This window comes from Rhinatrema bivittatum, chromosome 11, assembly GCF_901001135.1.
Source record: "Rhinatrema bivittatum chromosome 11, aRhiBiv1.1, whole genome shotgun sequence".
In the NCBI taxonomy this organism is placed as follows: domain Eukaryota; kingdom Metazoa; phylum Chordata; class Amphibia; order Gymnophiona; family Rhinatrematidae; genus Rhinatrema; species Rhinatrema bivittatum.
This window is the reverse complement of record NC_042625.1, coordinates 87,971,857-87,983,434: the sequence shown is the minus strand read 5'-3', so window position 1 is coordinate 87,983,434 and position 11,578 is coordinate 87,971,857. Positions and strand designations below refer to the sequence as shown.

General features: G+C 42.9%; 1 protein-coding gene across 1 annotated transcript; it reads left to right on the top strand.

Moving 5' to 3' along the window:
* The first annotated feature begins 243 nt into the window (after positions 1 to 243).
* On the top strand, positions 244 to 11,088 carry TMEM222 (transmembrane protein 222). Its single transcript, XM_029571355.1, has 6 exons — positions 244 to 417; positions 5,050 to 5,134; positions 6,692 to 6,723; positions 8,005 to 8,101; positions 8,629 to 8,759; positions 9,163 to 11,088. The coding sequence occupies exons 1-6, from the start codon at positions 260 to 262 to the stop codon at positions 9,248 to 9,250; spliced, it is 591 nt and encodes a 196-aa protein (XP_029427215.1). The 5' UTR covers positions 244 to 259; the 3' UTR covers positions 9,251 to 11,088.
* The last annotated feature ends 490 nt before the right edge of the window (positions 11,089 to 11,578 follow it).

The window sequence follows — 11,578 nt, the reverse complement described above, 5'->3', positions numbered from 1 at the left end:
ACTTTGCACTTTTCCACACAATGACAAAGATTAAAAAAAAATAATACTATATACCCTCTCCACGTCACATTAACCAACATGGAGAAACCCACAACAGCAGCAAAATAAAAGAAAAATCAACCTGCTAAAACTTGCACCCAGCCCTCCCAGTGCACTATTGCCACCAAATGAGCCGTTGCTAGGGACGCTACCAACAGAGCGGAAGTGACGTTAGAAAGCCCACAGCGGCATTTCCTGGCGGGCGGAAGAGGAGAATGAGATGGCGGAAGCGGAAGTCAGCCTGTTGCTGCCAGTGATGACGGAAGTGGAGGAAGCGAAGATGAAGCAGTTTTCTGAGAGCGGCACCTCAGAGCGGGTGGACCCGGATCGCGGCCGCTTTCCGCACTGCGTAGTGTGGACCCCCATCCCCGTGCTGACGTGAGTGAACGGAGACCTCGGGTCTGTTCCTCCCCCTCTCACCTGGCTTCAGTGGGCCTTCGGAGGCAGGACCCTGGGCCCAAGCAGGGTGACCAGATAGCTCTAGGTGGTTAGGGCACGACTGAGCCAGTCCTGCTTTTGCCTCACTGCATCTCTGGACTTGTATCAGAAAGGCTGGAACTACATGTCCAGAGATGCAGTGGGGCAAAACCTGGACTGGCTCAGCCTGACCCTTACAACTTGGCTGAAACTGCCTGGTCACCACTGTAAATATATCTCAAAATAACATTTGCACATACGCTGTTGTAGTCTTTGTCCCTACAAGCTCTCCCAGCCTCAGGTCATTAGGGGAAGACCAGCCTTTGTCAGTTTCTCAAAGAAAAAAAAAATCAAAAGTAGTTAAGTTGTTAAGAATATCAGCATCCCTGTTTTGTTTTGTTTTTTAACCTCCAATTCTGTGATCTAGTTTTATTCCTTTGTCTCCTTTCTCCTTTATTCCATGTTTTATTTTATGCTTTGAAAGCTTTCTGAAATAAATTATGCACTTTTTTCCTTTTGCCTACACTCCCTTGCTTTTAAAAAGCTGCTTTTCATGCTTCAGTTTTTGCTATATTCATGTTCTACGTGTATTAACGTGATGTTTAAATGGGATTCTTCCAGGAATAAGCACAGTACTTAGATTCATAATGGGAGGTTTTGAATGAGTCAGCATTGCCTACAAAAAGCTTCAAACACCAGTGTTTATTGAAAACTGAAATATGCAGTTTTAAAAAAGAAGATTTTGTTTATTTATCCAGTTATTTCCCCATGGCAAACTTTTCTCTGATAATCATCCCCTAACCTGCAGGAACTCTGCTCTCTTCCCTAAGCCTTTGCATTTCTGATCCTTTTCTCTGCCTCACGTCTGTTCTTGCAGTTTGTCAACATAAATAGGATATTGGCTTTAAAGCAATGTACTTACCCTTCACTTTCTCTACAGATGTAGTCTTCCTTCCTGTACAATAGACCAGAGCTACAGGCTGTTTCCTAGAAAGACTGTCTTCCATTCTTCAGTTAATGTTTCCTATATGCCTTTTTTTACTGTAATCATACACTAGACTGATGTTATTAAAGGTTTCCCACCTTGACCCCCTCAGTCTGTCTCCTATTCAGTACATTGTGAGGAAATTTTTAAAGCCATTTTCATGGGTAAAACAGTGCTTTATCCATAGAAATTGGATCTTTAGAAATTGCCTACCCAATGTGCAGATAAAATGATTAGTGCCATTACATGCACAATTTTACCTGTGCTGAAAGGAAGCATTTTCAAGAAGAAGGGCTGAGAAGGTGCTTACAATTATGTACATAACTTTACCCAGAAAACATGTCTGCACAAAAGCAGGTACAAGGGTGTGTGAATACTTTTTCTTAGGCAATTTTCAAAGGATAAACAATTCCCGCTGACTTTCCACTTCTGTGGGCGGTTTGAAAATTACCCTCTGTGTCACTTGTCTGTTTAATTCAGTTGCTGGTTTCAGTTCATTGTTCCAAAATTTATTGCTATTTTCCAGATGACTGAGCGGAGGAAACTTTCCCTTACTTTTGCTGAGCTGGTCGTGTGCATTGTTTTCTATTTCAGTTAGCTCTAGGTACTTTTAAAGATCATTTTCCTCCTTTTTTTCTGTTTGGTGGAATTTCAAAGTTCTTAAAATGCAGCATCCCCAAATGCTTGCTGCAGTACTTTTTTATCTCCTTCCCCTGACCCACTTCAAATTAAATCACAGATCTCTCTCAGATTCTGTCTTGGAGTAGGGGTATTTCTTGGGTATTTGTCATTAAGCTGGAGCACACAAACCAAGTATAGTAATAATTTAATATTACATACATGTTCCAGCAGTGGTGAACTCAGCACATCATCAGCACAGTAAAACTAGCTTGTCTCACTATGGTCTAAGCCCAGCTCATGTTCCCTATCAGGTTATCTATGAATGATTTAGTAATAGGTTCCCCACAAAGCTGTGAATTTGGAAGACCTGGTTTGGTTTCTTTATAGCACCCTTTTCCAACAGGACATAATGCTATGAATTCTAAGCTTAAACTGGGGTTTTCTTGGGTGCTGGAAATTTTTACTTGTGATCAGAACAAGTGAAGTAAAGTTTCTGGGACTAGCATTAGTCTGTGGAACTGAAATACAATTTGTGCAGAAAATAACGTTTTATGCTTGCAAAGAATATCTTCGTGCACACATTTTTAGGTTGACCTGACCTTTTTTTTTTTTTTTTTTAACTCAGTGTATATACATACCATTAATGTGCATAAATCTCAAGTATAGGACCCCTGCACCACAAATTACAGGTTATTTTACTGCATCAGGAGTTAACCCTTTTTTTTTTTTAGCTTAATGTGCACTTGGTATCATATACTAGAATGCCTGATAAGTTTAGATGGAAATCCATCTCATCCTGCTGGCAAAAGTGTGGCAGTAAAGAGTCCTTGTTTCATGTTTGGCGGGCTTGTCCTATGATTCAAATATTTTAGGCAGAGATTTTTTCCTAGATTTATAGAATCACACAGATCATGCTCCCCTTACAACTTGCTATCTTGTTGTTAGGATGCAATTTGAATAAGTGCAGGCCCAAACTTAATAGAGGCATTCAACTAGTAGATCACACGCTGGATGCTGTGTGGCATACATCAACATTTCATTGGAAGTCCCCATTTAAACCTTTAATTTCCTTTAGGCTCCAGAGTGCTTGGAATGTATATACAGAGGAGCACATATTCTTTTTAGTGAAGGAGAATTATCCTGATGTTGCTTCTATCTGGAAGCCTTTTGTTGATGCAAAAGGAGAAGGTATTCTTCTACTCACAAACCCTCTTTCTTTCTCAATCTGTAGGTAGCATTTATATTTTTTTATATTCTACTTTTTGGCACTTCAGCCAAGAGGGCTTACAATCTAATTTTGTAGATGAAGCAACAGAGGATAAAGTGACTTGCCCAAGGTCACAAGGAGGGACAGTGGGATTAGAACCCTGGTTTTCCTGGTTCATAGCCCACTGCTGTATCCACTAGACTACTCCTCCATTCAGATGCTCTAGTTGATGGAATCTGAAACCTTAATATATTTGTTTTGTGTGCTTGCTTTTTAAGTGATGCTTTTTTTTTTTTTTTTTGCTGTGATATGTTGCATTATAGTATCCATTCACTTTCAATAAAACTTGGAAATTTTAAATAAAAACAAAATATGCACTGAAGTTCAACGCACATTTTTTATGGACATATTATTACATCAGATCCTTCCTCTGTTAGGAAGAGAATGCCAATTTAAAGCTTCCTTCCTACCTTGATCAAGACAGAAATAACAGAATTCATGGACAAATCACCTAGTGTTCTAAATCTTTAATGTTCCATAGACGTGGCTATTATTTCAGGTTTTTCATTTGCTTTCTGTCTTAGTTGAAATTACTAGTTTGCCTCATCCTTTCCTTCTGCTCCTCTAAGCAAACCATTCGCTGGGCTTCTGTGTGTATTTATACTTCTCCTTGTCTCTCTCCTTCCAGATTTATATCCTTTGAAAGAGCAGTATATGTTTGGTGATCCAAAAAAAGCCATTATTAAGGGTTTTATTCATCAAGGGTGGTGCTGATGGTTCAATAGAGCGTGCTCTTTCTTTTGAGTCAACATTGAATGGTGCTTTACTGGGATGCTAGAAAGCACTGTGCTACTAGAAATACCATCTCTTGGATGTGGTTTTGCCAAGAGTAAAGATCTCCCAAAAGAGGCAGACTCTGATGGCTCAGTGGCAGTGCTGTAAAAAAGATAAAATAAATATGCTGCTATATGTGAGATATGGGTTCAATTCCCAAGCTTGACTTATTCTTCTGGGGCCAGCTGAGACTGGGGATACTATAGAGGCACATTCACAGACCCCAGCAGAGAGGGAGTTCCAGCTATTGCACAACAGCAACACCTAGGGACCAGACTCAGGTACACACATACCAGGTTCCAGTGGGAGGTGGCCTGTGGCCTCTGGGCAAGGACTTCCACTGTCATGGCTGGGAGAGTTAAAAAAAAAAAAAAAGGAACAACTCAAAGTAATTGTGAATGAAGGCTCAGGGCACTGTAGCCCTAGTAAAGGCTATTTTTGATTGAGCTAGAAGCCCTACGGAGCAGAAGGTGAACATGACAAATCACAAAGATTTTTTGTTTGGCAAAAATTCAATAACTAGGTATATAAGCTTCCTGCCTGAATTTTTACAGGAGATATTCAGACAGGAAATAATCTTCCCTTTCTAACCTCAGTCATGGGAAAAGAACATCCCTAAAAACAAGTTACCACATTACTGTGGGTTCTTGGTTAGACTGGAATTCTGTCAGCTATTCAGAGCCAAGATCCTTTGGCCATTGCCATGCTAGCCAGTTCCCATAAATCTTTGCTCTTGGGTTCCAAATATTTAAAGGTTTAAATTAGTATTAAATAATTAGCGATTTTCCATGGCTCTACTAACTGTGGCTAGATTACATGCTCTTGCCTGTGACAATATTCAGCTAGCACATTCTACCTACACTCAGTTTTATTTCCTAGTAGCTGTGTTTGAGGTGAGTTATAGCCTAGGACCCCCACCTAAATGTCCTCTATTTTTGCTCGTCAGGTGGCTTTTCCCGATCATTGGCCACATGGGAATATGCACGTCAGCTGGAATCATCCGGGACTTTGCCGGACCATACTATGTCTCGGTAAGTTCCGGTCTGTTTAGCTAGGCCAGATGACATCAGATGCAAGCTGACTGTGGCAGATAACAAATATCCTTTCAGTGGGACTTGTTCCTCGGGCTCAGCACAAGCTTAACCTAAGCCTCACATAAATCTCCAGAGCCGGGAAACTGCTGCACCTATTACTTTTTCCACTGCCTATGTTTGCATTGTCTTCAGAGTTGTTGGAAGGCTATGATAGACTCATCTGCATTAAAATGACCTATGCAGCTTGCTTGCTTGACAGGAAAAAACTGATTAAAATCAAATATGAGCTGCCAGTGAGTTGTACAGCGGAGAAATAGTCCCTCGAGGGGGAGAGTGTGTAGCGACCGATATGAGTTAATTGATCCATGGATTATTTGTTTTATGCTGACTTGTATTATGTTTAATGCTAAATTCTAAGAATGTCTGCTAGCTGCATGTATGAAATAGAGCATTGCCACCTACACACCACAGCATGATATTTCTGCCTGCAAATCCAAGATCAGAGCAGGAATTTTGGACTGTGGTATAAATAAATCATCACGTCAGGCTGCGGGGTCTATAAGGTCTCTTCCATTTGGCATCTTTGGAAAAAACTCTTTTGCAAGTAAGACTCCAGTCTGATGGCTGAGCCAGCATCTGGGTTTCATTCCCAGCTAAGGTCTTGCAGAGTTTCTAGAAGGAGCCCTGGTGCTTTACCTCTGGCCAAGGACTGTTGCTGTTATGACTTGACTAAGTGAGTCTAATAGGATATAACATAGGGGAAAAGTCATGGGTAGCTGTGAGTGAAGGCTCGTGCATTGTTCACCATGGTTAGAGGTGCACAGCATTGCCATGGGAAGGAAACCAAGAAAGGAGCTGTCACTGGACATCATGAGGTGGGGTGGGGGTGTCTGCTGTTACATTTGGTTTGCACAGCACCACTGGCAGGCCCGGATTTAGGCATCAGCAATTGCCCTAGAGCACCAAATTTTGAAGATGCAAAATATGCAGACTAAAGAGTAATGCAGCTGTGCCAAGGTGGAGCTTGTTCCAGTCGTCCACTTCAAAGGGGCACTGCTATGGCAGTCTGCGACTCCGGAGTTAGAAAGTGGTAAAGGGACTTTGCTCACTATTTGATTTCCAAGGTCTTTCACTGCTCTCCCCCCAGTGCTGCCTGTGGGCGCCTAAATCCAGCCCTGACCACTGGATGTGAACTATCTAAGAACATAAGAAGTGCCATGCTCGGCCAGACCAAGGTCCTTCCAGGCCAGCGTGCTGTCTCTTGACAGTGGCCAGTTGGGGTCACAAGTACCCAGCAGATCCCATAAAGTCTTTCTGACTGTGAATAAAGCTGCTGTGATGATTTGGCATTTCCCTCCTATGTAAGAGCTGGGAAGCAAGTTCATGTCAGCTTCCGGTTTGCTGAAAGGCGTGTGTGGCACAGAAAACAGTATAATCTCTTGGCAGCGGCTGCCCTTACACTGTGTCAGTCTGTTCCATCCCCAGATCTGGGGGAGCACACGTACTGGAAATATTTTCCTTTAGAATTGATGATAGTTTTTCTTTTGTCTGTAGGAAGATAACATGGCCTTTGGGAAGCCAGTAAAGTAAGTATTCATGTCTCCTCCCTGCAGGGTACCCGGAGTGATCCTGATGCTTGCTTATGCTCAAACAGAATTGTTATCATGGCAATTAAGCAAAGAAACTGAGACCTGAAAAGAGATGGTGTAGTGTTTCTAGTTATATTGCGCTCCTAATATGTCACATTTGGGGAAAGGGAGGTGCTCTTCTGTTTTGCATTTAATCTTTGTTTTTTTTATTTTGCATAAATTTTCCTTTCTTAAAGAAATGTGACCATTGCAGTAACAGAGAATAAAATAAAATAATATGACATGTTATATACATTTTGGAAGCAATTTTGAGTACTTTAGGCATTCTTGTATTCACAGGGAAACTACACAGGTAATTTCTTTTGAAAATTAGTTATAAAATATGCATGCTAAAGTTGCCCATGTACTTTATACCTGTTATTTGTGTGGCCAGCCGATTTAAGGAGATAAAACAGCACCTGCAATTTTGAAAATACCAAGAATGCACACTGTTTTCACGCTCTGAAGCAAATATGCCCAGGAGACCATTCCTTGTTAGTGCCTTCTGACCTCCACCTGTACTTTATAGCTGTTTGGAGGAGGGCAGTTCTCAGGCAGGCCAATTTGCTGGGGCAAATGGCTTTGAAAATGACCCTTTTTAAAATATGATGCATCTTGTAAAAAGCACGGCCTTCCTCATAACAACAAGAATGGCAAAATGTAATGAGTTCCAGTGCCTCAAGCAGAACTGGAAATAAAATCAATCTTAAGAAATCAGGAGAAGACATTGCTCGGAGCCGGTGTGAGATGCTGCTCTGCTTATAATTTGCTTTCAGAATTTTTCTAGGGTCTTTACTGCTTGTTTAAAGATACTGTGCAAAGTCCTTCGTTGTATCCATGAAAACATTGCAGCATAACCAGAGACAGAGCAGACTTCCTTGAGCTGCTCTGCATTAAGAGAGTCCCCTCACTGTCCTTTCTTTCTTTGGTGTGTCTGCTGAGTTTGTCATCAGGGATACCAATTGTGATGGGATGTGGACTTTTCTCCTCTGGGAACTGAACTGAGAAATCACCAACTCTCTTTTTTTGCAGTGGCCACTGAGTTGTTTTCACATAGTAATTATTATTATTTTTTTTTAGTCAATACCAAGCTGATTCAGATCTGTAACCACTCCTCCCTCAAAATCTGGCAGTTTATATAGGAGACAGTATATTAGAGAATCTGTTGGTGCTTTGAAGAGGTAACTTCCTATTCTGGGCAGTTGGTAGTAATTAGAGGCTCCTATTCTCTTCCCACAGGTACTGGAATCTGGACTCAAAGAAGGTGTATTCCACAAGCCAGAATGCCTGGGATACTGCAGTGCATGAGGCCTCTGAGGAGTACAAGCACAGGATGGTGAAGCCCATTCTCCATACATTGGCAGAACCATTGGGGATGAGGTTGACAGATCTTATAACCCCCCTCCTCATAATTCAGAGGGTTTAGATATTTTTTGTGACACATCGACTTAGTAATTACTATGAGAAACATTGAACTCTGGTAATAAGAAGTCTTGACCTAAAAGGATAGAGAAAGGTCCAGCAATTATAGGGCAGGACCTCTCATCTTTCAGTGAGGGGCTACATTCATGCACTGTCAGTCAGGACATGGCTCTAAATCTCCGCTTGTTTGTGGAGTTATTTCTCTGGGTGTATTTTCCATAGATTTATGTATTGCTCTATATACACTATAGTGCCTTTATCCATTTGCACACATTTTCTGCACAATGCATGTATTAATGTGTATTTCCAGATGTGGACATAGAATGGAAGTGCAATTCTGTACTTCTGCTATTCTCCTATGTATTTACAACTGTGTGTTTTTGTATGCCTGGGTTTTGTTTTTCACATGTGTCTAAATCTCTCCTTATCTTTTACCTCTAGCACAACCTGTGTTGTGACAATTGTCACTCACATGTGGCTCTTGCCTTAAATCTGATGAGATATGATAACAGCACTTCCTGGAACATGGTTAAACTGTGCTTCCTGATCCTCCTTCATGGGAAGTATGTTAGGTAGGTCTTAGGCTCGTTATATGTATGCAGCGCTCATCAGGAAAGCAGTGCACACCCGTGCTCATGCGTGTCTGGAAGCTGACATCACGTCTGTCTGCTTCTCTACACTTGGACTGCTTTCACTGATAATTCCCCCAGCACATGGGCCTCACTCTCTTCCATATGTTCTAATCTGTTTGGAGCGGCAAATGTGGGGGGGGGGGGGGGGGAGAACAGAAAGATCACCATGCAGCACAGGCATTGATTTAGACCTGCTAAATTACTGTAAAGATGCTTCTATTTTCCCCATATTGTTACTTTCCTGAGGTTTAGTGTCTCCCCCCCCCCCCCCGTACACAGGTCCCTCCCCTCACTATTGTTATGTTTCCATCCAGTTTGTCATAGCATCTCCTTTCTATTGCAGCATCGGAGGTTTTGTGAAAACGTGGCTTCCCTTCGTCCTGCTCATGGGTGCCTTGCTGACGGTCAGCCTGGTGTTTCACTTACGGTGATGAACCTTTTGTAGACATTTTGCATTCAGGATGAAGCTGTGACTGTCAGTCCAGAGTGATGGAGACACCAGGTCCAGATGGAGTCTCTGTGACAAAGAGAGCGAGAATGGCAGGTCTTCCATTTGTAGTAATATCCCCCTGCTTTTCACTGTATTACGAGTGTGCTGGTTCCTCTGGTGTTGGAGGTGGGCGACCTGGGCTCTTCACCCCATTGGTTGCAGAAGCTGCCTAGAGAAGGAGTGAGTGTTGATCCAAGCAATGCAGGGCAGGTTTCACATAGAAGAAGTTCTGAGCAGTGAGGAAAGGGTCAGGCTGCAGTGGCTAAAGGATAGAATTAGACTCTTTGGGGTTCCAAGCCAGCTCTGGCCACTGATTGTGTGACTAGGCAAGTCAAATAATCTTTCTATCTCTGTCTTCCAACCTGTGATTAATTCATAAGAATTATCTTTAATCCACTTACCTGTAAGAGAGATTTGTGTGCATTGCCCCAGTACTGAAAGTTATTTTGGCATTATGTAACTGGATTAGAGCACTGCTAAAAGGGGAGGACTGGGAATCGCTGTTTATTGCATGTATCCATCCCTGACTTAGTGCAGCTAGCAATTGCATGCAGGTCATTAAGGCGAGTGTGGGAATCTTTGTGAAATAATAGGATTATATTACTCCTTACGGGATCCTCTGTTGATTGAAAGAAACTATATCATATTTAGTAAAATACATTTGTTGTCTTCATGCATTTTGTTCTTGCCAGTATGTGGGCCAGATCATCTTCCCTGTCTTTCTGTTTCCATAAAACAAACAAACAACCTCTTCTATTGATTCTTTGGGACTTCCGCATGACTTGCCACACCTTCGTTTTGGACTGAAGCACACTTGGCACAGCCCTAAGTCACCCGCAGGGTTAGGGTTAGTCCAAGTCTGAGTGAGGATTTTATTCCCAGTGATGGTGCAATGAATGTCATGAGAACAATGTTCTTATAGTCACAGCCTCCTCCTTTTAGTGTAACCAGTTTTTTGGTAGATTGCAGATTGATTGATTTATTTCCAAACTTTTTTTAGACCGCACATATAGAGAACATTGATCAGAGCGGTTTACCTCATAAAATATACAATTGAAAATCATAAGCGATATAAAATCACACAGGACATAAAAACTGAACAGAGCAGCCCGGCCTATTAAATGCTTGCGAACAGCCGCGCCTTTACCGTTTTTCTAAATAACAAGTAATTAGGCTCCAGTGCTGCTGAGTTTAGGGTTACCATAGACCATGAGGACTGGGAGAGGGGGTGCCCCATCCCTTTCTGATATTAGCATAAATTTGCAAATATTTGTCCCCTGCTTCTGTCTCCTCTCTGTTCCTTGTGCCTGGATTGTCTCTCTTTCCCCTCCCACTACTCCTCATCTCTCCCTCCTGTGCCCTCCCTTGTCTCCCTTCCTGTCTCCAGGCCCTGTGCTACCTCTCTCTCCCCTCATCTTCTGTGCCCTCCTGTCTTTTCATCCTTAGCCCCTGCCCCTACTCTCTCTTCCTCCAACTTCTCCTGTGCCCTATTGACTCTCTCCCTTCTCCATTCCCTGTGCCATCCTCTGTCTCTCTGTCCCCTTCACTCCCTGTGCCCCCTCTCTCCTATTCCTTCCTTCCATGTGGCACCTCTGGCCCTCTTATCCAGGCTGTGCACCTCCCTCTCTATCCCCACCTCCCCCTCCTTCTCCATTCTTGGTATCCTCTTGTTTTTCTCTCCTCTGTGCCTCTTTCTCTCCTCTGCGGCATTCCTGACATAAGCAGGAAGTGCTGCTAGATCTGAGAAGAGGGAGAGATTGAGCTGTGTTCCCATCTCCTCTCCCCACAGCTTCCAGTCACAGTAGAGAGAGGAGGGGGGGGGAAGAGCCTGCTCAGGTGAGGTCCCACCCCCACTCCCCACGGCTGCCAATCACAGCATGAGGAGAGGAGATAGGGCAAGGATGCTGCTTGTTCTGCCTTAGTCCCCTCCTCCATCTGTAAACAGGAAGTGCTGCAGAGCTGTAGGATAAAGGAGCTGCCTGCTGCAGGAGACAGATTTTTAGTGTCCGGTCAGTACTTTTGAACAGAAAACTAGACTGCCCGGGCAGTTGGCAACCCTAGCTGAGTTCCAGCGCACAGGTCCACACACAGTAAACGTCCTCTTTTGAAACATCATCTTTTTAATCTCTTTACCCCAGGCCCTACAAACAGAGCAGCATTTGCAGATCATAAATGGTGACTTGGAGCATTTCTCCACACAAATAACTAGCTCCCTCACCTTGGAGCGCGTTGTACAGCAGGCTCTTTATCTTACACTTTACCCTTTGTG

Excerpts from the sequence above, each read along its gene's own strand:
- TMEM222 (XM_029571355.1), top strand. The coding sequence starts at position 260 with ATGGCGGAAGCGGAAGTCAGCCTGTTGCTGCCAGTGATGACGGAAGTG. Across the intron at positions 6,724-8,004 it reads GCCTTTGGGAAGCCAGTAAA|GTACTGGAATCTGGACTCAA; the intron begins GTAAGTATTCAT and ends CTCTTCCCACAG. Across the intron at positions 8,102-8,628 it reads AGGAGTACAAGCACAGGATG|CACAACCTGTGTTGTGACAA; the intron begins GTGAAGCCCATT and ends TTTTACCTCTAG.